A 24,667-nucleotide genomic window follows, 5' to 3' on the forward strand; every position below is an offset into this window, starting at 1 on the left:
CCGAAACTAGAGGTGCGGACAGCCGGCCTCAGGGGGACGGGACTGTACCCCGACGACCTGCCTGGGGGAAGGTCTCCCAAAGTGGGGGCTCCCGCGGGAAGGCCAGTCTCTACAAGGCGAGGTGAGGCTCCCCCATAACTCAGGTGGAAGCAGCAGGGGCTGGGCATCCAGAGATTTGCGGCGAGGAGGGGCGGGGAACGGGCTGAGCCGGAGACCCTGCGGGGAAAGAGGGCAGGGCGGGTCCAGAGACTGTTGGAGCCCGAATCCCGGGAACCTGGGCGGGGCGGGGCGGGGCCGGGCGGGGGCGGGGCAGGTGGGGCTGGCGGGGGCGAGGCCCGCCGCACATGCGCGCGGGGCAGGGCGCACGGTAAGGAGTGGTACTTTTTAAAAGTGCAGCCCGGAGGCCAGCCGCCGCCACCAGCTCCTCGCCCCAGACCCGGTCCTGCCCGCTCCGGCCGCGCGCCCCCGTTCCAGTGCAGTGAAGCCCAGGCCCGTGCAGCCCTCGCCATGCCGGTCAAAGGAGGCACCAAGTGCATCAAGTACCTGCTCTTCGGCTTCAACTTCGTCTTCTGGGTGAGTGAGCCGGGCCGCCGCGCCCTCCTCTCGGGGGGGTGGGGGGGTACCTGCCTGCCGCCCCCGCGGACCCTCCCCGTTGTCCGAGGTGTCGGTAACTGGCACGGCCCGTCGGGTCGGCTCGGGGCGGAGGAGAAAGGGCCCCGCGGCCACCAGCTGGCTGCTCGGCAGGGTCCGGAGGCGCCCGGGGCGAGCACGTTTGTTGGGGGGCTCTCCGAAGCCGGGCAGGCGAGGGGGCGCGGAGGGGGGGACCCCCGGTGAGCTGGGGCGTGGGGACCAGCCCCCGGCTGCCCCTCCGGGTGCAGAGGGTGGGAGGAAACGGAGCTCCCCTCTCCTGGGAACTCAAGACCCGGGCCAAAGAGGACCTTGGCGGGCAGCGCAGGCGGCGCCCGGGGTGGGGTCGCAGAGCCGCGAGGGGGGCGGACGCGGGCTGTGGGCACCTCAGGGGTCTCGGGTGGCACAGGAACGCCCCGCCGCGGGCTGTGGGCACCTTCACACGGGGGAGGAGAGGAAGGACTCAGGGCTGTCGGTGGCGGGAACCCCGTTCTAAAGTTCGGAGTCCGGACACCCCACCCCACTCTCCACCCTCCAAGAGGAACCTTCGGCCGCCCCACCACTACCCCACAACCATTCTCCAACTTTTCGGTTCTGAGCCGCCGTGAGAAAGGCCAGGCTCCCTTGAAACTACCTGAAAGACTAGCTTGTCTTGATTTCTCCCCCCCCTTGCCCCCCCCCAAGGGTGATAAGTATCTGACTGGGGAGAATTCTGGGAGAGGTGGGGAGAGGAGGGGCAGAAGCCCTCGGGCGCTTTTAGTGGGACGTGCCTCCAGTGGAGTCTTGAGTTTCTCCATTTCCGGGAGAGATCAGGTGCGGGCCCAAGGTCTCCGCCTTCTCTCCCCACCCCTCATCCCCACCCTGCTTTCCCCCTTCCCAGGCCCCTAGGTGGCCTGGTGGGGCCTCCGGGAGCGCATTGGGGCTGGGCCAGCCGCTCCCTGACTCCGCGCCGGCTGCCCTCGGGGAAGCCCGAGGGAGGCAACGGAAAAAGGGAGTGTCCCCTCCACACCTCCCCTTGAGGATTAAGGAGCCACCCAGAGACCTAAGCTGGAAGAGGGGGGGAAATAGGTTCTGAGGGCCGCATCCGCTGCACACAGATGCACAGTATTGGCTCCTCTGCAGCCAGGAGTTTGAGAGGCAGCCCCTGTGCCACTGTCCAGAGAGATCCTGTGAATACAGGGGCGTGCCTCTGGAGGCTTAAACAAAACAAAATGTACTTATTCCCCTGGAAACTGCTCACAGGGGTTCCCATGAACCGGGGACAAATCCCCCGAGGTTTAAGTCTCTCTCCGAAGCTGACCTGGTAAGAGGGAACTGTCCTTGCAAGAGCCACCACATCCGCCCAACCTTTGAACCAGGAGGTCACAGTTGGATTCCCGGTGAGGGGGCTTGGGTTCCCAGTAGGGGGCATCAATGATTCTCTCTCATCGTTGTTTCTGTCTCTCTCTCCTTCTCCCTTCCTCTCTGAAATCTATAGAAATATATTTCCAAGTCACCACATCCAACACATGCACTAGTGTGGATGGCACATAGGTATGCCCTTGCCCAACCCTTGGCCATTAAGGAGACCCTCCTGCGGTGGGCACCTCCCCTTCTTGGCGCTCCCAGCAGCCAGCCAGCTAGCTGCCAGGCTTGGCTCCCTCCTCCCACCAACTTTAGGCACAAAAAAAGAATGTCAGGAGGCTGGCCGGTCCTGCCCCACCCTTGTCCTCTAGGGAGTTTTCCTCTCTGCTGCCTAGCACAGTCTCTCCCCTCCCAGTCTGCTGGTTAGTCCTTAGCCACTGGCCTAGGCTGCATCAGGGTTTGGGGCTGGGGGGACCGCAGTTTGAAAGCAGATCCGGTTCGTGGGTTCAGGATAAGCTTATGTTTTTCTGAATTTACTGTTTGGTAGTATCAAGGTCCCTATAGAGATGAAGTCCTCATCCCCTAGGAGATGATGGAGTAAAGGGACACTGCGATTCACTTGTGAAGCACTTCATAGTCTGCAAGTTCAAGCCACAAGTTCAAGCTATCTTATAGTTCAAGCCAGAGCAGGAAGCATTGTCCCCATTTTACTGATGGGCAGATGGGCAGGAAACTAGTTCCCAGAGAGGTATCCAGGGTCATGTGGCAGGACAGCGCCAGAACGCAGTTTGAAAGCAGATCCGGGTGGCTTCAGGTCCAGTGCACTCTCCATCCCAACCTAGTGGGAGTGGAAGAAAGGTGGCAACAAGCTCTTAGACATCTTTTAAGGGAACCTGTGGTGGGGGGACTGCTTGGATTGTTATGATGTCAGCACTTTCCTTTCTCTCTTGAGAGAAGGAATTTATAAACTTGGAATTGGAAACCGGGTGTGGGCCTTGGAAAGCAGGAGTTTTGAGACCAGAGTGCCAACCAGAGGCCACTGAGGAAGGTGGTTTAGCAGGGGTCCAGAGAGAAGAAGCCCTCAGTGTCAGTGGGATGATTGGGGTGGGGTAGGCATGGGGGGGGGTGCCTCTTCCCTGGCCCCCACTTTCATCCCTGTGGGACCCTCAGTGGCTGCCTGTGCTACCAGCCCTCCCCTAAGCAGGCCCTCTGATGCCCACAGCCCAAGCAGCAATCAGTCTGTTCTTCCAGTGCCCCTGGAACCCTAACCTCCCAGCTCTATTTCATTTGTTTCTCTGCTTCCTTCAGACCTCCCTGTCTACCCATCCCCCAAAAAAGGTTGTAAGGGAAAACATGTTACTGTGAGAGTGGTGAACTCTCAAGCTATAAGGGGGGAACCAAGGCCAGGGTCAGGCCAGGAACCTGTCTTCCTGGTGTATTCCCCACCCCCTTCCCCCAAATCCTAAGCCTGCATTGAGAAGGCTCAGTTCCTATCTCACACCTCCCTCTTTCACTACCTTGCACTTCTTATCCATCCTCATTGGTGGGGCTAGCTGGGGACTTCTCTCCCAAGAAATGGTGCTGGTTTGGACCTAACGGAGGCTTCTGAGAAGCATGAGCAGAGACCCGATGGAAATTCAGAGACTGGTGTTAGTGCAGCTGCGTCCCTCACATACTTTGAAGTCTTGGGCAGGTCATTTCTGTGCCCCAGGCCTCCGTTCCCTCATCTGTAAAACCAATGGGTTGGAGCAAATGGTCTCAAGCTCAGTCTGTGAAACTAACCCCTTCCCCACTGCCTAAAGCAAGAGGACTTTCCCACACAACCCCATGTAGAGTCAGGCAGTGGGATGTACTATTGAGTATTATTTCTTTTCCTCAGAGCCCGGGGGGGGGGGGGGGGGGGGGGGGACGACGGGGGACGGGACACCTTTACCTCTGGGGCCTGATTCTTGCGTCTCTTTCCTGTTAACCTCACAGTTCCCTCTGCTCCCCCCAGTGGGATCTCTCTCTGTGTGGGGTTCTCTGTTTCCGCCGCCCTCAGCCATGGTGGTAGTACAGGCTAGCGGTTGGAGCACCAGCTCTGGATTGGATTTACCCATCACCAGATGGAGCTGGTGCCTGCCCCTTGGGGGAGGGGTGAAATAAGAGAATGCGGGTGATGCTCTTAGCACTGGAGGCAGAGCAAACTTCTGTGGCTATTGTTGCTCACAGTGGAAAGTAGATCGAGGCGATTGGGAAGGTGGGAGCAATTTCCTTAAAAAAAAAAAAAAAAAAAAGTGTGGAAGAGCAGACCACAGCTTAGCCCAGAGCACGCCCTCAATCCAATCCACACACCCGCTCTGCCCGCGGTTCTGGGTTGGGCGCTGACTCCATTTCATATGCGCTTGGGGAGAGGCGGGACTGTGGGGGTGAGGGGAGGGTGGTGTCCCACTTCTGAAAATAAAGCTGGATGCAGAGACTCTTGAGTCTGGGCAGGGTGTGGACTAGTGGGCTTGGGGGTGGCAAAGCCCCTCCCAACCAACCTGCCGCTTTTCCCAGAGACTGTGGCCTTCGTTGTTGGGCTGAAGCAGCAGCCGGGGCGGCGAAGTGAAATGGCTTCCTGAGTTTGGCACCGGGACAGGACAGCCGAGCTCTGGAAGGCCGGCTGTGTTTGTACTGAGGCTGGCAGCTTTGGGGAGAGGTGAGGTGAGGCCAGGTGCCCGCATCTGCTGAGGAAAATGAGACTTCTCCCCAGCCCAGGATCTCGACGGCTCCCCCCCACTTTGTCACAACAAAGAATCCGACTCCTGAGTTTTAGGGGTTTGGTGGGGGGAGGATTCCTCCACACATGCACACCCTTTCTTTTCCAAGTGGCCCGTGGGCACCATCCAAGACCTTAATCTTTTGTACTCAAAGGAAGCGGCCGCTATTTAAGACCCGAATTGGGAACTGCTTCGATAGCAGCCCTTTGAGGGCCGCCCTGGCCAGAGCACCTCCTCTGAAGAGGACTCCTCTTTAGCCATGGACCACAGACCAGCCTTCTCATGTCCTCCCTGTGCGTGGAATGGGAGTCTTCCCTCTTATACACAGAGCTGTGCGTCTGGGTTTGATTTGTCTCTTTGTTCCCCCCCCCCCCCCCCCCGCGTCCCGTTTCACAAGTAGGCGTGGCTTTTGGAATGGGTCGCACAGTCTGGAACTTAATCATACCGCTTAGACTTACAAAAGCACCTTTTTTTTTTTCTTTTTTTTTTTTCCTAAAGAACACAACCCTTGATGGCCTTTCTCAGTGTGTCGGCTGGGAGGGTAAGGGACCTGGGATCAGGGTTCCCGTGGCTTCTGCAGTCCTGTTGCCTGCGTGGTGGCTGCGTGTTCTAGATCTGCTTGCGTCAACTTGGGGAACAGAGCAGTTTCAGGAAGGTACATACAGGGTGTCTCCCCCCAACACCCCATACACACTCCAACAGCTGATAGCTCAAATTTGAAAATGAACCCGTATTTTAATGAACACTGCCTTTATAATTATTCAAAGTGTGTGTATACATATTTTGGGGGAAACACCCTATATTTATGTTCTGTGTTCCTCCTTCCCCCTCCCCAGGTTGGGGTCAGTGGGGGTTTATGCAGACCCGCCACAGGTCTTTTCAACCAAAGTCCTGCAGAAACGGTCTTTCCCTCTCACAGAAGAGCAATGGCTGTTGTTCTGGGGTTTGGGAATCTGGGTAAGAGCCTATTGGGCTCACGTTCTCAACTACCCTGGGCTGTCCTTTGCACCCGAGGGAACCCAGAAGACCAACAGGGCTGATCTCAAGACACGTTTTAAGTTGATGGTTTTGAAGTCTGACTGCAGATCACTTGCCTGTTTAATTCTGTGGAAAAAGTAATGCCGGTCCAGGGACATTTTGATTTTCCACCAAGTGATGGCATGCAGCTGTGGAAAGCAGCATCCTGTCTCCAGATGAGGTAATTTTATAATAATTACATCCATCCGGTAATTCCTCTCTTTGCCCCCAAAATTACTTTGTTCTGGATAGTTGCTAAGTACTCTATGCCGTCATCTTCACTGGTGGATCTTAACCTTTTTTTAGGGAGTTCCATGCAATCAATGGGACCTGCCTCCAGAAACATGTTATGTCCATTGTTTGTTTGTTTGTTTTTTACTTATATTTGCTTTTTTTCTCTGGAGGCTCATTCACCTCAGATTATGGACCCCTTGTGTTGGTTTTGCTCGCTTGGTTTCCAGACAACCCCAGCTCTGTCTTGAATCCCATTTCTGCCATGAGAAGCGGGTTGCCTCACTGCTTCCTGGGGATTGCATGGGGGCATCATGGGAGGGCTCTGAGAGAGGCATTAAGCATCCTTAGTGCCCCTGGTGATCCAGGCCTCCCCGCCCATCCTTGCTCTGACTCTCAGCTTAATCATTGCCCAATGAGTGGCTTTGACTCTCGATTAATTTAACGAGTGTTTTGCATTTCTAGTCCACAAGAAGAATCCGTCTTTATGAGCTTCCAGCCAAGTCTCGCATCTTGGGTTAGGGTTTCCCATAGCGTGAGTTATTTGTTTGGTTCGGGAGGAGTGGAGCTCTCTTTCCGTCCTCCTCCTTCCCACCAAATAGAGACCAGAAGTCTTCCCTGGCCTTGCCCCTGAGGACTTTGGGAAGGAAGAAGTGTCTCCAGGGACTGGTTTGGGGACTTGGACTCCTGAGGAGATGACAGGGGCCAGATTTATTTGTTTCCAGAGAGGTTGGAGGACTGTTGCCTTTGAGAAAAATCCGAAATCTGGGTTTTTAGGGCCCTTCTTGTTCAATCTTCTTGAGCAGCGTTGTGCAGGGGAGCAGAAACAGTGTCTCTTGCTGGCTCTGTTAGGAAAGTGACCCTATAAAACTTACCCAGTGTACATCACGGTTCCAGTGAACCCCTCAGGTCTGGGTCGATGGCCTGTGACTTCTACCAAGCCCCTGCCTCCAAACTGCTCAGGAGGCAGCCCCTTGCTTGTCCTCCAGTCTCAGCTGCACGGCAGTGTCCGGGTGCAGAAACACAACACGTAGACCACAGCAGAAAGTCCTTAATGGCGGGTTCCAAGTATGATAAAGTAAATCAGACCGTTACCTTGAATTCAAAACACGTTCCTATCGCATTTTAATGTTAACTCATCTTTAAGCCTGTTGATTGAATCAGTGGCGTGAAAAGTGATGAGATTGATTTATTAACACTTTAAATGAAAAGATCAGCAAAATCATACTTAGTTGTGAACTCACTGCTTTTCAATACAAGTTTGATGTTTTTAAAAGATAGTTTTCTATAAACTCAATGTATATCCTCCAAATGCATGTTAAATGCTACAGCCCAGTGCGATGGTATTTGGAAGTGGGGTCTTGGAGAGGTGATTAGGCCTTGAGGATGGAAGCCTCATGAATAGGATAGGCACTTAAAAGAAGAGGCCCCAAAGAGCTCCCCCTTTCCTTCCGCCATGTATGATCATAGCAAGAAGACAGCCTTCTATGAGCCAGGAAGCAGTTCCTTCCCAGACACCGAACCTGCTAGCACCTTGATCTTGGACATCCCAGCCTCCAGAACTATGGAAAGTAAATTATTGTTTATAAGCCACGCAGTGTATGGTCTTTGTTATAGCAGCCCTAATGGACCAACACAGAGTTATGTACAGGTTTAAATCAAAATCACACCTTCCCTTCTAGGTGAGCATTCACAATGTGCCAGTTTTCACAGGCACCCCACATCAATGCCCCCCTCACCCCCAGCAGCCCTGCTCCTGAGAAGTGCTGACCTCCTAGAGAAGAATGTGCACTCCACAGACAGGAAACCCTTCCCACTGAGTGTCTTCCTCCTGCTCACCCCAATGGAAACGATTTCCTCGTGACTCGGGGCTGTGGATTTCAACGTTCCACTCAAACCTCTTAAAGCCTCTTTTCTACCAGCTGGGGTCATCTACTCGGTCCTCTACCTTCCCCCTCTAATCAGATTGTGGCCCCAACTCTAGACCAGGGAACCTCTGGTCTCCCACAGGCCAGAAAACTCCTTTCAAATAGAAATTAAATTATCTCTACTGTTTTGGAGATAAATTATTAGAGGTGGTTTGGGGAGGGACCCTGAGTATTATAGGAAGCTGGCATTGTCCTTGTGTTGTAGGTGCCTGCCGGGACACCGGGCACTGACCCTTGTCAGCAGGATGGTGCTGTGTGGAAAGGCAGAGGCTCTGGATCCCACTTTGGGGGTCATTCCTATAGGGCAGTGTTTCCCAAAGTGTGGTATGCGCTGCACCAGAGTTTGGTGGGGATATGCACTGCACCATGCTTAGCTGCACCTAATTCTGCGTTCTCATGAGTACGAGGGGTACTCAGCGTTATGAAAATTATAGAAGGGGTACACATATGTCAAATGTTTGGGAAACTGCATTAGGCGATACCGGGCAGTGGTTACCTGATGGACCACAGCCTCATCTGTGAACATGTTGGCCAGTGGGCACTGCAACAGCATCTGCACTTGCCAGGCCTGCAGTGGTAGTGAAGCAAGGATAAGAAGAAAATGTGCCAACTTACTCCAGAGAAGATGTTGCCCAAACCAGTGCTTGTGTCCACGCTGACATTCTGGCCAATGCAGGAGGGTGTGGCGAAGCTCTTGGGCCAGAGGCGAGCAACAGAAAGTGCAGGCTCGCTCTCTAGATTCTGTCCACCTGTGGATCTCCACCCCTCACCCCCACCCCACCCCCTACCCCCGGCTCACATGGTACCTGCAGGCCACGTGGTCTTTGCAGGTGCCTTCCTGTCTGTGAGAAAGTAGACCTCTCTGCTCATGTAGGTGGGCTGTCTTGGGGCCTTCAAGGATAGAAGATGGCACTTTTGATATGAGATCAGATGTGGCTGTGAGGGAGAAAGGATGGCTAAGAGGGAGAAAGGACAAAAGTGGAAAAATCTGGCTCTGAAAATTCACCAAATGGTTCAAAAGACAAACAGTCAGGGGGGAAATGAAAGATACCTGTAATACCATCAACAATAAAAAAATATATTTTAAAAAAGAAAAAAAATTTTACTAAAATGATTGGAAATTTGGGCTTTGCACTCAGACTATTTGGGGTTCAAGTTCTAATTCAGCCATTTATTTGCCATGTGATCTGAGACAAGCTTCTTAACTTATGTGTCCGCGTTTTCTCATTTAAAAAGTTGAAGTTAATAGTACCTACCTGGTGGGTCTGTTGTGGAAATTACATAATACAAGAAGTGATTTGAGTGGCATATGGGACATAGCAAATATTGGGGTGCTTGCTATCTAATAATTAAGAGACCTAAAATGAAGGCAGGGATTGTGGCAGAGGAATAGGGCAGGTAATAGATTAGACACAGCAGTTTGGGAACCTTGACTCTTGTCCCCTTGCTGACTTGCTACTCAGAGTGGCCTGTGATGGGGAAGGAGGGCCATTTGCCAACACTGCTGATCCATACATCATATGGCATTGCTTGGAGTGTGTAAAAGAAGGGGCATCTTCCACTGCTCAGGGCCATACATGCAGCAAAACCGGTTCCAGGGATGGAATGAGAGCTGGCTGGTCCATGTGGCTAAAGTGCATAAGCAGGAGTGTGGTGTGTGTGTGTGTGTGTGTGTGTGTGTGTGTGAGAGAGAGAGAGAGAGAGAGAGAGAGAGAGAGAGAGATTGCCAGACATCTTAGTGAAGCGAATGCAATGGAGAACAAATGAGTGGTGTTCTGGAATTTAAAGCAAAACTTCCCAAACAGTCCCCCACATCAGGTAATTTTGGTTAAGATCAGAATGCCTGCTTTCAGCAGAAAATGGATTTATGGGCTAGCTAGTATACACTAATCGGCTGGCAAGCAGGCAGTGGAAACTTGAATTGAGATTTCTTGTTTAGAAAGAGGTTACCTTGGGCACAGGCCCTCCCTCCCAATCCCTCAGCCCCAAGCTACTTAACACCAGCACATATTAGGTGAAGTTTTCCGAGACTCACTTTGTTCTTGGAATGGAGGGTTTCTCAACACTTGAACTTACTCAGACCAGGTCGCTCCCTAATTTCTATAAAGTGTTCTGAGAAAAAGTTTGCAAGGCCCTTCATCCTCTGCCACACCCCGGAGGAGACCAAGCTACCTCCCTTTCACCAGGGATGAAACTCATGCGTGACAGAAGCAGAGCACTGACAGCTTAAATCGCCACAGACCTGCTCTGTATCCCTGGGAAAGTTCCTTCACCTCTCTAAGCCCATTTTCCTCATCTCACACTGGGATGATCAGAACTGCCTTGAAGGGTATCGGGCTGTCCCAGCAGCACTCTTAGGTTCCAAAGGGGTTTTCACAGCCTTACAGCAGAACTCATCTTCCAGTATTCCTCTTCTCCTTGGGAAATCTCTCACTTTCTCCTACAAGGAATGTGCCCATTATCCTTGTACTAGCCTGGGCCCAGGCTTAAACATTCAAGCACAATTGCCCAAAAGAGCAAGGCATAGCGAGAGGATGGCACCCACAGTATAGCTATTGAGCCACCATCACCCCTCCTCCACAAGGAGCCCCTAAGTGCACCAGAATCCCCAGAAATGGAGGTTGCAGGGCCAGGGACAGGCTGAGTATGTGCTTAGGACACCAGCAATGCAGGCAGGCAAGCCCAAGGAATTGTGGGGTATGTAAGCACTTTTTTTGAACTTGTATATACTAATTTTATAGATTTTTTTTTTTAATGTTGAGTTATGTAGGTGGTAGGGTAGGTGCCATAATCTTCTCATAGTCCAGGGCATTAATCTGGCCACAAAAAGCTGAAGTTGGCTTCCCCAAGGGACCTGGTTTTTGGCTTCTCGTGGATAGTTGGATATTTTTTTTATTGTTGTCAACTTCCCAGCCTGCCATGGTGTGTACAAGAGCAACATGTAGTACCACAGACACACACACACACACACACACACACACACACATATACACATTGTTGGGGAGGGGGAAGTTGACTTGTTGGAAATGATGATTCCAGGCAGCAAAGTGGTGACTCTTTAAGCCTCACTTTCATGATTGTACAATGAAAATAATAATATAACCAAAGTCTTAGGACCATCAAGAGGAATAATGGGGTATTTAATGCAGAAGCCGACATATAAACAAGAGCCCATATGTCGGCTTCTGCAGCTGTTGTGGAGTTACTATTATAATACCTCTCACATTTGTTCAGAGATTAAGGTTGTCCTATACCCGTGGTCGGCAAACTGCGGCTCAAGAGCCACATGCGGCTCTTTGGCCCCTTGAGTGTGGCTCTTCCACAAAATACCACAGCATGGACAAGTCTATTTTGAAGAAGTAGCGTTAGAAGAAGTTGAAGTTGTGTTAGAAGTTTAAGCTTAAAAATTTGGCTCTCAAAAGAAATTCAATTGTTGTACTGTTGATATTTAGTTCTGTTGACTAATGAGTTTGCCCACCATTGTCCTAAACAATCACTCTCATCCATAGCTTATTGCTTCAGTTCTGTAAGGCTGCGTTGCACAGGATCGCTGAAACTTCACAGCTAGGCTTTATCCCTTTCAGAAGATGAATTAGAGCCCCCGCTGGTATTCTCAATGGTTAGAGCATCGAGCCACACACCAAAGGGTCACTGGTCCAATTCCTGATGAAGGGTTTATACCTGGGTTGACAGTTCAATCCCCCACCCCCTTATCAGGGCATGTGCAGGAGGCAACCAATCCATGTGTCTCTCTCATAATGTATTTCTCTCTTTCCCTCCACCCCCAGCCCTCTCTTCCACTCTCTCTAAAATAAATCAATGGAAAAATATCCTCTTATGAGAATTACAAACAAAAGGATGAACTAGAAGACTTGTCTTTCTGACTGTCTTCAAAATGCCCATTTCAGAGATTACCCCAGTCTGGAAACAATGGGTGAGAAGAGGTATTAAGTTTGCACTTTGCTGGAAAAGTCCCCATAAGACTGCCCAGTAGGTAGAGACTCCCCTTTGGAATTGAATAACAGGAGTCAAAAGAAGAAATCTGCTTCAAAACCAAGAAGAGTGGTCTCGGCACCTTTCCTTCCATTCACTTCTCTGGAACTTTCTTGACAACCTGAAACAGGTCCTAGACGGGGGACAGAGCCAGTCACCATGGGAAGAAAAGAGACAAGGGAGAGCTGGCCCTACCAGGTGCCCAATGACTGTGGGTTTGAGGCCGCCACCTCCCACTCTCAACAGCAGGAGAGAGAGAAACCCAACAGAAAAGATGGTGGCCGGTGCCCTCCCTGCCTCTTGGCTTCCCCTCAGCTGGATGGATGCCCTGAACCTGAAACACCTCACTGCAGTGGCAGATTAAGGTTTAGGTCATATGCCAGATTCAACATGTCCAGACCACCCTCTTATTTCTCAAGAAAAGTTCTTAGGAATGCCCATTCTTCCCCTAACCAGGTGGCACAGTGCGGGAAGGGAGAAGTGTTGTGACCTCTGCCTCCTGCTGGCTGGGTCTTCTTCGGCGAATTGTTGCTTAACCTCTCAGAGCCTGTTTCATCTAGCAAATAGGAATGATGAGAAGATTACATGAGATAATATATGTAAATCACCTCCTATTACGTGGGACACACAGATGATAATTGCTACTATTATTATGTTGTTTATTTCCCTTTCCCTAGCCTCTGGAGGGGTTGCTAATGGACAGAAAAGCTTGCCAGAAGTCCGATTAACACTAAAGCGAAATGACCTACAACGTCATTGCATTTCTTAAATTTTTCTTTTTTCTTTCTTTTTTTAGAATGTTGGGAGGTTTGAGGAAGAGGCCCCTCCCATGCCTAACCTAGCCTAGGGAGAACACAGACTGCAGAAGTCAGGGCGAAGTTTCTCCCAAGGGTGTCCTGCCTCAGACACCGCAGGAGTCACCTTGGCATCTCGGGGAGGAGTGTTCACAGGACTGAACCTGTGTGCTGCATGCACTTTGGGAAGCCAAATGCAGGTCCTGACTTGAACCTTTTACTATGGCTTCCCAGGCTCAGTGGGTTCAAGGTAGAGTTGTCCAGCCAGTATCTCTCTTGCTTCCTCCCTGCTTAACTGTCCTGTATCCTCCCCCTTACCTGTCACCAGGCAGCAGCTCAGGGGGTCCTTAGGCTGAGTCCCCATGGCTTTACAGTACGAGACAGGGCCTCTGAGCCACTCTCCAGATTCCACGGTGTAACATGGAATGGTGAGATTCTGCTCCCTGCTGGGCTGAGCCTGTGAGCTCTCACTGACACCGTAACCTTGAGCCCAGAGAAAGCTCATAGCCCTGCTCCAGGGCTGCCTGCCCTTCCCCACTGGCCTCTGGGTTCAGAACCCATAGAGAGAGAAATTTTCCATGTCTTCCGATTGACCAGCATTTTGTATGAAGACCTGGAAGGGTGGTTGCCACACTTGAGCAAGCATCAGAATCGCCTGGGAGCACTTGTTAAAACACAAACTGCTGGGCCCCACCCCACTCAACGTTCTCACTAAGTCTGGGATGGGGACAGCAGATTTGCATGTCTAACAAGCTCCCAGATGCTGCTGCTGCTGCAGCTGGAGACCACACGTGTTGGACCATTGGTCTAAGAAAACGTTTCCTAGTGGCCTTCGAGGATCCCAGCTTCTGTAGATTTGCACACTGCTCTAAGATGAGCTCACTAGAAGTCCCAAGAGCAGAAGTTGCCTAAAGGGACAAAAGGAGGATCATACAGAGGATTGGGGGGGGGGGGGCGGGGTTGTTCTCCAGAATAGTGATTTCTGGGGCTTTTCAACTCAAAACTAAACTTAGTGATGTTCTTGGTTGTTATCTTCAAACTTTGCCGTGAATTAACAGTCCACTTAGGATCTTTATTTTATTTTTTTTTCAAATATATTTTATTGATTTTTTACAGAGAGGAAGAGAAAGGGATAGAGAGTTAGAAACATCGATGGGGGAGAACCATCAATCAGCTGCCTCTTGCACACTCCCTACTGGGAATGTGCCCGCAACCAAGGTACATGCCCTTGACCGGAATCGAACCCGGGACCTTTCAGTCCGCAGGCCGACACTCTATCCACTGAGCCAAACCAGTTCCGGCTACTTGGGATCTTTAATGAAAGCAAATCGAGGCAGGTTTTGCTGCTAAATAGAGTGGAGCTTGGTTTGTGTGGTGGTTTTACTGTGTTGTGGGACTGGATAAGGGAGGACGCTGAGACTTCTTTTCCTGCCCCTCCAAAGACAACAGCTCCCATCTTCACTTGGAGTTGGGGGAGGAGGACTCACGAGAGGATTAGAAGAGGTGGTGGGGCTTGGGCTTAGGCACTTGTTTGTTCTTGCTGGCAGCTCTGGGCCCAGCCTCCTGACAGTGAATCATCCCATCCAGGCTTGGCATTCAGTGGTGAGCCAGGGTTGCCATGGGGATGGGTGAGGCCCGGAGCCCGCAGGTCTGGGTGGCCTGACTTGTTTTTAACTGTTGAAGCCTGTGTGAACATAGAGGCCCTCGTCCCCACCACCGAGGCCTTAAAGCATGACTGGTATTCTGGGCCCAGAACGGGCTGGTAGGGGAAACTTGTTTCCTCAATATTCAGTCTCTTGCGAATTTCTGGGCACCATGGGCAACCATGCCAGCAATCTCCTAAGCCCAGGACATTAAAAAACAAACAAACCCAGGGCTGATACCGATCTGACTGAAGGGAGGAAGTGAATAGGTAAACTCCCTCCCTCTCTGTGATCTGCTCCTTTAATAACTCCCTGTGCAGCGTTCGTTCACCCACAGAAGCAGCCTGTGATCCAAGGAAGGACAGAGGCCTCCAGTCTTAGCCAACAATCTCCCTTTAATCCTCCCTCCCCACTTTTCTTTGGCCGTTCCCATCTGATCCGAGCAGAGCTCCGGACACCGAGGATGGGTGTGAAGAAGGTAAATTTATCCCACCTCCCCACCACACCACACTCACAGGCTCTCACAGAAACCAGAAAAGAGAACCCCGCCCAGCCACCTCCTCAGATCACAGGAGGACACGCAACTGATGTCCGCCAAGTGCCATGAATTGCCCCACTGTTGTCTTGTGTCTTTCTCAAGGGTCTTTGTGATTGTTGTCATCATCATCCCTCCCTCTCCCCCAACCCCTCCCTCCAGAATCTGCCTGGCTACAGCACTTCACAGTTTTCAGACTTTTATATGCATTGCCTCATTTAATCCTCATCATCAGCCTAGGTCAAAAACAGGACAGGTATTATACAAATTATTTTTTTTAAATAAATGAGGGTGCTAGGGTTCAAAGAAGCTAAGGAAAGTGTTTAGTGTCATACGGCTCCTACTGGCAGTGCCAGAATCAGACTCAAGTCCACGCCCTTTGACTCATCCAGCCCCTCTCAACAGTTGTGCAGCGAAGTCACATGAATTACCTGGGAACACAGACTCCCCTGGGATGAAGGTTGAGGCTGGTGCATGTTTAGACGGAAAGCCTATGTAAGTCACTCAGGCCCTGGGTGGACACAGGCATGCAAGTGACCAGTAACAGAGTCAAGGTCACCTGCCCCTTACGGAAAACTTTTGCAGCAACTCTTTGGCCACAGCCTCACCCAAGTCACCAGATAGTCCTGGCTGGTGCAGGAGGACAGTGGGACATAAAAAAGAAAGTGCTCCCATCTTCCCAGACCCCGTCCTGTTGCCACTGCCCACCTCCAAGCCTTCCCAAAGTGGCAGCTGTGACCACATGTCTTGAGACCTGCCTCACAGAGAAACCATGTGGAGAATGAACTGCTCTCCGCGTGCTGGCTTTTCCGAGACAGCTGGACAGAGAAAGTGTCAGGACTATTTTGTCCTTTAAAAAAAAAAAACTGACCAGTTGGGTCATATTATAGAAGAAGGACTAGAGGAAAGGGCGGGATTGTCACCAAGACCACCCAGTTCATTTGTCACCAGAGGAATTTTCACTGAAGTGGGATTTGTCCCACAGGCAGATGTGTTTCTTTCCACTTGAGAGATGGGATACAGAACCACCCTCCCCAAACCCCTTGTCCCCCCACCCCCACCCCCGCAATACACACACACACACAGAAACATCCTCATCATTAGCCAATTGCTCTTCCCTTCCTGTCACCACCTCCTCTTTCTCCACATTCACTGTAAGTGTTTCCGTCCATAGGGGCGGCCTCTTCAGAAATGGCTCCCTGGGCTCTAACTGGAACCCATTTTGTATTAGGTCTAGTAATAATTAATGTCGTTTTTAATATTTTTTTTTTAATCGAATTTATTTAAACAATACAACAAAATTTAATCAACAATATAGTTGCCGTTGTTTTCTACTACTTGTGCCCAACGCTCAGGAAGCATTTTAATCCCTCTGTTGTAAAATTCTTGTGATTTTGATGCAAAAAATTCAGTCAATGCATTTTTGAGGCATTCTTCATTATTAAATTTTTTTCCAAGAAGAAGGTTTTGCAAAGAACGAAACAAATGGTAATCGGAAGGGGCAATATCAGGAGAATATGCAGGTTGAGGGAGAACTTCCCATTCCAACTGGCGCAGTTTTTCAGCAGTGATTCTTGCAGTATGCGGTCGTGCGTTATCGAGGTGAAGAATTACGCCCTTCCGATTAATCAGCGCGGGTTCTTTTTCTCTTAAAGCTTGGGCTAACCTTTCCAATTGGGCACTATACACTGCACTTGTAATGGTTTGGTTAGATGGTAAAAGTTCATAATGAAGAATTCCTTTAAAATTCCACCAAACACACAACATCACTTTTTTCGCATGCAAGTCAGGTTTTGGCGTGGGCTGTGGAGCCTCATTTTTGTCCAACCATTGAGGCCGCCTTTTCAAATTAACATACAGCACCCATTCTTCATCTCCGGTAACAATTTGCTCTAAAAACGGCAAACAGTTTTGACGAGAGAGGAGCGAACTGCAAATTCTGACTCTTTGATTACAGTTGTTGTCGGTCAACTCATGAGGAACCCATTTTCCAAACTTTTGGACTTTGCCAAGTGCACGCAATTGATTGGAAATTGTTTTTTGTGAACAATTTCAAGTTGTCGCAAGCTCTTGTTGGGTAATTTGAGGATTTTGCACCAAAAGAGCTTGAAGAGCTTCTTGATCAAAATTGGACACACGGCCTCGACCACTCTTGTCATCTAACGAAAAATTTCCCTCACGAAATTTCTCAAACCAACGCTGGCATTTTCTGGCGCTAACTGCATCTTGACCAAGAGCACTACAGATGTTTTTTGCAGCCTCACTTGCTTTTCTTCCTAATTGGAACTCGTAAAGCATGCAGTGCCGAATATGCTCTTCATCCGCCATCTTCTTAGCCCTAGTTTTGCAACAAAAACCAAACCAAACACAAACTTTTTCAAGCAAAACTTGTTAATTGCACTTCACACGTTCTGTAGATACCACGTGTTTGAAGGTTATGTCAATACAAGTCAATGCCAAGCAAGATTTTAAACGAATGTTAAAAACGACATTAATTATTACTAGACCCGATAGACTCTCGGGCGTGGGGTCCAGAGCAGCCAGGTGCCCCTAAGTGTCATTGCCCTGATTTGTTTTTAGCCTCCTTTGGAACTGGAGCTTGTTTCAGTGTAAGATTTCTGGACCTGTCCTTGTAGCGAGACTGGTGTGACTCACAGAGGCCATGGTCTTGGTGTGGGTGTTGTAGCACAGTGTTTGTGGTGGTGGGAGAGGAGGTGAGGAAGCTGCTCCCTGCGGGCCCCAGCTTGGGGAAGTCCTGAGTTTCATGGCTCCTGACGCGGCCATAAGCCCCAGAGACAGGGTTACCTGTGTTGTGTACTCGTAAAAAGTCGGAGTGTGTAACTGTACGGGGGGAGGGAGGGCACAGCAGTGCAGGAACGTTTTAAAGACTCATTTTCAAAAGACTTTATGTGGATTTGCCCCTAAACCTCACAGTGACATTCACCACGTACACTTGTGGGTTTTTCTCAGGATTTTCTCTGGGCAAGTAATTGTTCTTTGTTGTTCCTGATTTCTCTTGTGAGATATTCGAAGGTGAGTCTGGATGAAAACTCGGATGGGAAAGGAGGCTTGCCAAGGGGAGGAAATTCTGGTGGGATTCAGAGATTCTCTTTCATTGAAGTAATCCTTCATTTGCGGAATAATTATTTACTAAGGACTGTTTCACTGTTTTGTCCGAAGTGTGACTGGGGCAGGGGAGCCTGGGAGATGCGTAAGAAGTGGCCCTTCCCTCAAGGAGCTAAGCTCTGGATAGAGACACAGACAAGCACACTCCTGAGGAAGGGAGGGTGTGAGGGTGCTACAAAGAGCCAATGTGGAGCTCAAGGGATTGAGGGCATCTTGGTGGGGGAACAGCAGGCCGAGGTGGCCAGGACCACATTCCAGGAGGAGGGACATGCAGGAGCAGAGGACAATATGAGATGTATTTGGGAAATGTTGAGTGCTCCCATGCACGATGGAGCAGGTGAGGAGGAGGGGGCAGGGATGCTGTCATACTGCTGGGAGATCAAACAATGTGAAGACTGAGCAAAAAGCCTTAAAAGTTGGCAACGACCTAAGCTGTCTGCAGCCTTTTGGTGTGAGATTGAAGGAAGAGAGGATTTGTTTTCTGTTTGGTGTTTCAGGATAGACACACCTGCCCATGTGTGTTGGCAAAGGATGAAACAGTGGCAGAGACAGAGTGCAGAGGCAGGAAAGAGGTGGATTAATGGAGCAGGTTCTTGAAGGAGACAGGAAGCCTTGGGAGAGGCCTCACCTTCTTTATATTAGACTAGAGGCCTGGTGCACAAAATTCATGCACGGGGGTGGGGGATGTCCCTCAGCCCAGCCTGCACCCTCTCACAATCCAGGACTGCTGGCTCCCAACTGCTTGCCTGCCTGCCTTCCTGATTGCCCCTAAACACTTCTGCCTGCCAGCCTGATCACCCCCTAACCACTGCCCTGCCAGCTTGTTGATGTCTAACTGCTCCCCTGCCAGCCTGTTTGCTCCCAACTTCCCTCCTCTGCCAGCCTGGTCACCCCTAACTGCCCTCCCCTGAAGGCTTGATCACCCCCAACTGCCCTCCCTTGCATCTGGTCCCTCTCAACTGCCCTCCCTTGCAGGCCTGGTGCCTCCCAACTGCCCTCCCCTGCTGGCCATCTTGTGTTCACAAAGGGGCAGGATCTTTGACCACATGGGGGCAGTCATCTTGTGCATTGGAGTGATGATCAATCTGCATATTACTCTTTTATTAGAATACACACATGTGTGGTTCCAGGATCCCCTCCACAATGCACGGGCAGTCTCCTTCATGTCCTCTAGTCTATGCCAGTTTCTGTCTTTCCTTGTTTTTTCATGACCTTGACTGTGTTGAGATGTTCTGGTTAAGTTTTTTGTAGAATGCCCTCCTTTGGGTGTGTGACTTGTTTTTCTCATGGCCCATCTTCTGGGAAGAAAAGAATTCTTTGAAGAAATAAAGACATTTCCAGTAGAACAATAGGGAGGGGAAAAAACACTACCCTTTTTCTCCCTACACTATGCAATGGTTGAGACCCATTTCTAGCCCACAGGCAAAGGAGCTTTTCTCAGCAAAACCAGAACATCTCCCTTGGGCCGTAATTGGAAACGAGAGGTAACAAGGCAGGGCAAGGCTGGAGTAGAGGTGCTGAACTTTTTACTTCCATCCCCACTGGACCCGTTGGTGATCTTGGGCAGGTCTCTGTTCCCTTTAATGAGCTCTGTGAGCAGGAATTGTCTAACTGAGCATCTGTAGCAAACCTGCTCAGCTGAGATCCTACAAGGATGGGCAAGAGTAAAGTAGCACCCTTGGCAACTATATGGCCAACATTCCTGCCATGTATCAGTTATTAACCTGGGAGGAAACAGTCAACTTCCTGGCCTCCTAGGCCCTGTTTTTTTATTTTATTGGAGTTCCTTAAACATTGACTGGGTGACCCTTTTAAAGGTCGAAGTTCTCTTTGATTCTTGATGGTCCCTTCCCATTTGGTTTCTTCTAGTGTTCAAGTAACGGGGTTGAGAGCCAGGTTGGGGCCTGGGGAGCCCCTCTGCGCCACACCAAGAAGTGAGTTCTCCTCAGAACACTCTGCACCCCTTCGGTTGTGCTGCCCCCACCACAACCATGTAAGCCATGACTAGGGAGCGCCGATTACACTCACTTTATGACCTTGTGATCCCCCCAGCCAGTGTGGCCCTGCCCAATGAAACGGTCTCTCCAATAGCATTACAGAAAATGGGGCCACTGTTGGCTTACACAGCATCTCCTCAAGCCAATTAACTTAGTGATCTAACAACAACAAAAAATCAGCCAGGCTCATTCCTCTGGTGAACCAAGTGCTCCCAGTCCTGCCGCTGACCTCCCTTCCCCCTCTCTTATGGTGAGGCTTTAGGTATGAAACTGCCATCTATTGCCACTTCTTCCATTTCTCCAGAGCCAGCTGCTGCTTCCCCCATTCTGCAAAGTGTTCTGGATGGGGTCTAGACTTGCAGGACCCGAGTTCCTGTGTCTGGCCTTGTCTTTGACTAGGTGGAACTGGAGTCTTTCCCCTGCTGGTTTCAGTTCTCTGGGAAATGTCCTTCTTGCCACTTGTGCGTGTAAACCAGAGAAATGACTGGCCTTCTACCGGTTGACTCGGGATCCTTGAAATTATGAAGTGGGAGGGGCTTAACCCGTGGAGGTTTTGGAGGGAGCCCCGTCATTAGCCAAGCATGGTGTCACTCCCAAAGAGACTCAGCTCCTGCCCAGGAGAAGCTTCTGTGCACAGTGCAGCCTTCCATCACACCTTCTGTGGCTTCGTTCCTTTGGTTGGGATTGTTTTTATTCTTTTTATGGTGACTGACTTAAGAGCTTTCCTGGCAGAAGAAGGGGTGGGGAGGTTGAGTAACTTTATCCACCAGAAGAATGAGATGATTTGAAGATAATTTTTTGATAAGCACAAGCCTAGAACAGAAAGGACAATAAAGGACACTACCTCTTGACCACAGGGACTCCAAGATGAGGGCGAGAGGGAGGACTGTGGCTAAGTGCTAACCAAAACGTGGAACAACAGGTTGATGCTTTTGTGTCTACAAAGAGGCCAGCAGCCTGTCTCCCATTTTCCAAGGGTCATGATTGGGCCTCTGCATGTTGGGGTGGGGGAGTGGGAAAAGCATCGCCTTCTTTCTTTTTAACTCCCTGGGACCCAGGGGAGCTAGGCCAGGGCCTGCCCACCATGAAGTCAAGTGCGTGCTTATGCAGTACCCAGTATACGGGGATGCCCTAGCTGGGCCCCACCTAAAGGCATGTCCTTGCTCTAATGGAGAGAGACTCATGGAACCATGTCCATTGATCCTCCTCACCTGCATGTCTTGTCTTAATAAGAGGGAAGACCTGCCACATTTGCTTGAACCTAAAGCTTTCTGGTTTGCTTTAACTCTAAATGTCCTGCTCCTTCAAGTCTGGCACCCATGAGTTTTTCTTTTCTGTACTGCCCAAACATGGGCCATGTGGTGATGTGTCATTTTTTACTGCTGTTTGGTGTTGCCTTCCCTAAGGTGAGGACTGGGAGGTTTGGGAAGATGCTGAGTGACTGTTCAAGGGGGTAGGAGTGTAGTTGTGGTGACCTGGATGCTGAGTTGTTCTCACAGTCACTTCTAATACTGGTAGTATATAGTCTCCTTTATTTGTTGACATACTTAAAAGGCAAGAAAGGGCCACCTTCCTTGTTTACTGGTGAGAAACTGAAGAGTAGAACTCTGAGCAGGAATTCCAGCCCGTCACTAGGGAAACACACCCAGGGCAGTGTACACCAGTGTAGGCAAGGCTTTCACCACTGCATGCGGAAGTCTTGGGTCAGTCTTTCCACTGTTGCTGTCTCTCCTCTCCCTCCCAACTGCCAAGTCATGGGGGAAAGGAAGGGAGCAAAAAAGGAAGGAAAGAGAGGCCAGTCCACACCACTGGGCTGTCGAGCTCTCCGGGGGCAGAGAACCAAGGTTCCTGAAGAGCAGGGCTCTGACGTAGGGCGTCTCTGTTGAGAAGGGTGGGCCAGTGAAACCTGGTGCCTGGGCGTTGGCCTGGAGCCCACCCCCTCAGGCATCCAGCTGGACACTACTCTGCAGCCTGAGTCACTCCCCAGCAAGCCCTGGTACGAGCGTGAGAGACGGAGTTCAGCCAGCCTTTAGGGTGGGGCAAGAGCTTGGCAGGAGGCCACCTCCACAGGCATCTAGTTCAACAATGCCAGGGATTTGGCACCTTAGTTTGGTTCTTTATTGGGAAAGTCCGCCCATTACAGTCCAGTATCTCAACTTGCTCACCTATGAAATGGGATTTCCATAAGATTGGAAGATTACTTGGAGGTTTCTCGTCTGATATTTGGAGGCTCCTTCGTAAGGAAGCAAGTACCTAAAACCTAGAATTGGACAAGTCAGCTTGTAAGGTTTCCCTGTGTGGAAAGGGAAAGGAGCAAATGTGGACACCCTAGGGGGGACTCTGAGGTCTGATAGGCATCACAGCTGCCCTTGTTGGTGCATGGGTATGCCCTTTGACCAGCTTGTCTCTTGTTTTATGGTATGGTATGTACACAGAGGAGTGCATAAAACATGAATGGCTTAAAGAGTAACTATGAAGTGAATACCCATGTCACCACCACCCAAGTCAAAAGCTAGAATATTGCCAGTGCCCCAGACCCTGCCCCCAAATGCTCTTCCCTGATGAGAACTCCTCCTTCCTACTATAGGTCACCAACATTTGACTTTATATAACAATCACTTCCCTTTTTTCCCTTGGTCATCTCTATACCCCTAAACAGTAGAATAATATTTAACTGTATGGAATATATTGATTATATTCTTGGGGTTCTTCATTAGTTTAACATGGTGAGATGCACTATAGGATTGCGTATTGCTATACTTCATTTTCGCAGCTGTATAACATTCCATTGTTCATAAAGTAACCATTTTGCTGTATTGCTAGTAGGTAATTATTTATTCCCAGTTTACTAATCCTATACAGGCTGCTGCTGCTACAGGTACATGGGTGAGGAGCAGAAATCAAGTGTGGTCTCACCTTCAGAACTCAGACACCATGTTCTCCCTGGCAGCCAAAATTAATGCCAACACCCTGTATTTCTTGCAGCTTGCTGGGATTGCAGTCCTTGCCATTGGACTATGGCTCCGATTCGACTCTCAGACAAAGAGCATCTTCGAGCAAGAAAATAATCAAGCCAGCTTCTACACAGGTAACCATAGGGAGATTTGGTGCTTCCTCCAGCTGCAAAGATGCCTTGTTGATCCAGGGACTTGGCCTTGGCAAAGACATTTGCTCTGGCCACATTGGTCAGCCATGTCCCTTGCAAGCCTTGCTCTGTGTAGTTATGCCCATGAATTTGCATTTGACTGTTGTGGTTTCTTTTTTCATGCTAACTAAGTCTGGAGTTTCGACTATTCTCTGATGTGAAGTTGGCTCCACCAAAGTTGCTGGCATTCTTGGGGATTTAAGAACCTCTGTCCTGCCCTTGCCAGTATGGCTCACTGGTTAGAACATTGACCTGAGCACTGAAGGATCGTGGTTTTGATTCCCAGTTAGGGGCACGTATCTGGCTTGCAGGTCCAGGCACAAGTGGGAAGTAACCAATCGATGTGTCTCTCTCACATTGATGTTTCTCTCCCCTACCCCTTTCTTTCCTCCTACTCTCTCTGAAAATCCATGGAAAAAATATCCTCAAGTGAGGATTAACAACAAAACAGAAAGAATATCTGTCCTGGACCCTGATCCTCTCTTCCTTTCATGTCTTCTCAGGCTTAATCATCTCCTCAATTCAAAAAGCTTTGTCCTGGGGAATCCACAGTGCCAGGCAAAGGAGAGGTGACTCCTCCCCAGTTGTTCAGACAGGGGGGCTCTGAGACCCCAAACACCTGCCTCCTGAATAGTAACAGTCAAAATTAGTAAGAGAGAGTAGTAGAGAGCCAGCCCTCTGGACCCCTGGTGCTGGTATAAAGGCCAAGCATTCCTACTTGAGAGAAGAGGTTTCCAATTTCAGCAAGAATTGACTTAACAGGTTTCTTTGTACCCACAGGCTCCGTGGCATTTTTTCTGGCATTGTTCTGTCACTTTTCACTGCCATATCGCCATGTAAACGCCTCTCTAAAATGAGCGGGAGCACCGAGGGAGGGCTATCAAACGCAATTGCCCAGTTTCTGGGACAACACAGGCTCTGCCACTCTCCACTCTGCCCGGTTTGGGAATAGGAAACATTTCATTTTCGAGAAACAAAAGCAGCCCCCCTATTTTTAGAATGGTGGTGCCACACCATCAGGCTCAAAGTATAAGTTTGGTCACTTCCTCCCCACTCACCAAAGAAGTTATTTTAAAAAAAAAGATGAAGAAAACAGTCTGAAGAGACTTATCGCCCCAGCCTTCAGGAAGAGCGTGGTGGCTGCCAGCCTGCAGACCTCCCTCCTGCCTTCCGGAGGCCAGCCTGGGAGGCCAGCCTCGTGGTTCCAGGGCCCTGGGCTCTCTGGATGGTTTCCCGGCTTTTATTATTTCTTGCTGATATCGTTAGTTGGGGTTTTTTAGGGTGTGCCTCCCTACCGTGAGGAAAAAAAAAACACGAGAGGAAGAAAAGCACAATGCCTGTGTGCGTTTTTAAACTGCGCACAGAGTTTTGGGGAGCAGATCTCCATTGTGCCGGGACTTGTTTTAGCAACAGCTTGCTGTTTGTGAGTCTGTGGCGGCCCTGGAATGCCGCCTGCGGAGCTAGAGGGGCGGGGCGGGGTGCTGGGGAGACCAGGAGCACTCTGATTCCTGCTATGTCATGTCATGTCACACCAGGCTGCTGGGAA

General features: G+C 50.2%; 1 protein-coding gene across 1 annotated transcript in view; it reads left to right on the forward strand.

Moving 5' to 3' along the window:
• Positions 1-391: 391 nt before the first annotated feature.
• The window catches only part of CD9 (CD9 molecule), a 35,054-nt gene continuing 10,778 nt past the window's right edge, over positions 392-24,667 (forward strand). The window contains exons 1-2 of the mRNA XM_036454735.2: positions 392-573; positions 22,962-23,064. Of these exons, the coding sequence (XP_036310628.1) occupies positions 508-573; positions 22,962-23,064 (169 nt within the window). The 5' untranslated portion in view covers positions 392-507. The remainder of the gene's footprint in view (positions 574-22,961; positions 23,065-24,667) is intronic.

Source organism: Pipistrellus kuhlii, unplaced genomic scaffold (genome assembly GCF_014108245.1).
Source record: "Pipistrellus kuhlii isolate mPipKuh1 unplaced genomic scaffold, mPipKuh1.p scaffold_m20_p_3, whole genome shotgun sequence".
Taxonomy (NCBI): domain Eukaryota; kingdom Metazoa; phylum Chordata; class Mammalia; order Chiroptera; family Vespertilionidae; genus Pipistrellus; species Pipistrellus kuhlii.